This window comes from Histoplasma capsulatum, genomic scaffold (assembly GCF_000149585.1).
Source record: "Histoplasma capsulatum NAm1 scaffold_10 genomic scaffold, whole genome shotgun sequence".
NCBI lineage: Eukaryota > Fungi > Ascomycota > Eurotiomycetes > Onygenales > Ajellomycetaceae > Histoplasma > Histoplasma mississippiense.
In genome coordinates, this window is record NW_001813973.1 from 1234639 (window position 1) to 1238203 (window position 3565).

Genomic DNA, 3565 nt, shown 5'->3' on the forward strand with positions numbered 1-3565 from the left:
GGGTGCAATATTAAAGCCCTCCTTACTGAGCTTCAAGAGCCATATCAGCACAGGGATTTCTCCCGTACCATTGTCACACCCTTGGTTGTGCCAAGGCCCCGAGACGGCTCCACACGGCCCATCGTTTCCCCTCGGATAATCCCATCTATCCCATAACGTCACGCAGGTGTCCGAACCGGTTTCCAACCACCCTATGACATCATTCGGATGCAATAGAAGAGGATCCGATTGATGAGATATGAGAATCCTGTTTCTATACGGGGTCTGGATTCCTTCTGGCAGATCAATGCAGCGCCACTGCGGAGTTGCTTCGGCTACCCTCGCTCATAGAGTGAGGGGAGGATGGCTGCCCGTTGTCTATATAGAATAGCTAGATGCTGGCTCTCTATTCCAGGAGCCAGCGATTCGTCTTTTATCTTTTGACAATAAGATACCAGAGTTACCACTGTCCTCATACAATATTCTTAGTGTGCCGAGTACCTCTGGTAGTTCAGTATTTGTATAGTATTCTACGAGTTCGCGGTTCAAGCGAGATAATCAAGCCCACCCATAAGGCTTCCCATTATATACCATCCTCCTCTGTGCCGCTGCCGAGTAGCAACCGCCTCGGCGAGCTCTTGTGGCAATATTGATATTGAGTGCTATATTTTAACAGTCATGAATTGTCAGATGGGATGCCAGAGATGAGAAATTAGAGAAGAAAGAGGAATCCATTCTTAATACATGGCAATCTTTTCAGTGGCCGAATGGGTAATGCGGCCACGAGGTAGCGCCTTGGCGTGGGGACCCAAGGCGCGTGGGTTCGAAACCCACAAGGGGACAACATTACATACATCCGGAGCCAACTTCTAAGCTTCTAAAATAAAGGGATGTGAACTTGCCAAGTAGGTACCTTCGGGCGGATCTACTATCTGATTTAGCTTATTGTTTCTGGGCTGGAAACCTGTATCGTGAGTACCAAATCCTGTCTTTCATTAATTTTCCTATGTTCCTGTTATATTCTTGGCGTCATTCAACACTATGCATTCCTTCTGTATAACCAACTCTTGCCTGTATTTAACATTACACAAGGACTCGTCATAAGCACTGCTTGCATACGAGTATAACGGAAGAATAAATAATAATAATAATCATATAAATAGAATGCGGGGTGATTTGAAGCTAAATGTAATTACTCATTAAGATGTGGTGGCGCTTCTTAGCGGTATAAATGGAATCTGAGCGGCGCAATTCTTTTGATAGCGCCCTCCGTATACTAGTGCATATTCCACAAACAATCAAAACATTATTGATCCCTCTCAATGATGTTGATTTTTCATATTTCGCAAGGTCTCTAATCCTTCTAACCTTCATCTTAACCTCTAACCTAATCTCCAAACTTAATCTCCTAATCTAACCCCAGAATGTATTATGCGTACGGAGTAGATATGTGGGTGCAAAGCCAGAATAGCTTGGCGTGGCGCTAACACTACACCATGGCATACCCCGGTTCTACCTGCCAATTCTTTCAGAAAATTCATATTATTGAACAAGCCGCAATCGCTCGTTTGCTCTCGCTTATCCAGCTTGAAAACTCACTGTTTAATCCCTCAAATGAACATAATAAAATATATAAGCAGCTGTATATGATTTGTATAGATGAATTCTACATAATTTATAACTATTAATAGAGAATATGTTGCAATCATTAAAGTGGTTGTTATTAAGGATCTAGCTGCTACGTGTGCGTATGATATTCGCAGACGCCTGAATGTCAGCGTGGAGGCGGCGGCGGCGGTCGGACCGCTTGCGGATGCCTCAGGGGATCCAACAGAATAATTATATGAATGAAGAAGATGAATAATATTGTAGTAATATTATAGAATTGATATAGAAGCTTTAAATAAGATATAATTAAATATCAGATAGCTTACTAGTCAGAGTAAAAGGAAGTTTCTAAAAATTATATAAAACTTTTAAAGAATTAAATATTGATTTATAATTGACTGATAGCTTCTATTCTTATTTGTTTGACATTGAATTAATTATTGATGAAAGAGAATGATAGTTATCTATTTATCTATATAATATTCAGTCAATTACTGATAGAATTGAAAGTGCTAGCTAGATATCTAGTTATCTATCTATCTCTCTATCTTTCAATCAATATAGCTGCTTAACATTCAATTAATCTCTATAAGAATAAGTATCATTATCTAGTTATTTATTTATTTGATAATACTGACTTATTAGATGATTATCTGACTGCCTATTGATCTATTTATCTACTCATCTGCTTGAATGAATGATATGATAATATTGATATCTATCAATGATATATATTGATGATAGTTAGCAATAATAGTCAGTAATGATATGTAGCAATAGCGATGATAGCCAGCAATGATAGCTAGCGATGCCCTTATAATTGTTAGGCCATTGGGGCAAAAGAGCTCTCTCACACCAGCGCCATGCTGGTAGTAGAGGGGACGAACCAATCCACACCCCCCAACAATAATTAAATAATTGACGAGGTTTAAATCATTATTTTTATTGCCATTATTCTTACCAGTATACTCGTATGCAAATGATATAATATGGCAGAAGATAGTAAAAGAAGATATGTCGGAACTAGACAAGTCCGAATATTGCCCTAGATACTGAATATCAAAAGTAGAATTGAATTGCTTCTTCTAATTACATGAGGAACAGGTAGTATTGTTGGGGGGATTGGATTGGGTGATTCGTACCCCCTATCCCCTCGTGGGTAGGTTTTTGCAAAATTAGCGTGGTTTCATTAGTGTATATTATACGAGATCCCATTGAATAATCAGTGTATTTTTGAGTATTTGTTGGTATTAGTGTAATATATAAACCCTAATTAAGGATCCGCGCCAATATATCTATATTAGGATATATTATGAAATTCCGCCCAACATCGAGTTTTCAAACATAAGAGGGTATTCTGACCTCCTGAACAATCAGAATTTGATCTCCCTGCCTGTTTACCTTCCTGCTGGCCAATCTTTCGTTTATACTGACACCAGGCACAAACACGCTGTTTTGAAAGAGGAATTCGTTGATGATTTAGATCAGGATTTGATCATTTGATAGGAAGATTATCATGAATCTTAGGTGCAAATTCAAAGAGCTGTTGATAAAGCTTCTCATGAAAGCTTATATGAGAAGGAAGATCCTTTGCCGGAATCCCTTGCTGCTTCATATATATATATTGAAGCCGGTATGCATTGACAGCCGCGGAATCGATAAGCCAGTAGAGAATAGGAAGCCAGGTTCGATAGGTGACTCTATGGCTAGTATATGCTGCCCAGTATTGATTTGCTAGGTCTACCCCATTCATATTATGATTATAATCATCTATAATCAATGGGATTTTCAGCTTCTTTTGTGGTTGACCTTCAAAGACTTTTCTAACAATATTGGCATTGGTTGAGAGTTCCCCTGGGCATTTATGAGTACATTCAATAACTGCGTCCAATGAATGAATCGTAGTTAGTGCCAATACCATATTATTATCTTGCCAGGCAAGACAGAGAACATTCTCTTTTTCAATGGCATGCAGGGT

The 3565-nt window shown here is 39.0% G+C and overlaps 2 protein-coding genes across 2 annotated transcripts; both read left to right on the forward strand.

Moving 5' to 3' along the window:
• Positions 1-753: 753 nt before the first annotated feature.
• On the forward strand, positions 754-852 carry HCAG_08270 (predicted protein; the record flags this gene model as incomplete). The annotated part of the gene is made up of 1 exon (XM_001537110.1): positions 754-852. One exon carries the CDS (start codon positions 754-756, stop codon positions 850-852), a length of 99 nt encoding a protein of 32 aa, XP_001537160.1.
• Positions 853-1475: 623 nt separating this feature from the next.
• HCAG_08271 (predicted protein) lies at positions 1476-1818 on the forward strand (the record flags this gene model as incomplete). The annotated part of the gene is made up of 2 exons (XM_001537111.1): positions 1476-1545; positions 1694-1818. The coding sequence occupies 2 exons, from the start codon at positions 1476-1478 to the stop codon at positions 1816-1818; spliced, it is 195 nt and encodes a 64-aa protein (XP_001537161.1).
• Positions 1819-3565: the final 1747 nt, after the last annotated feature.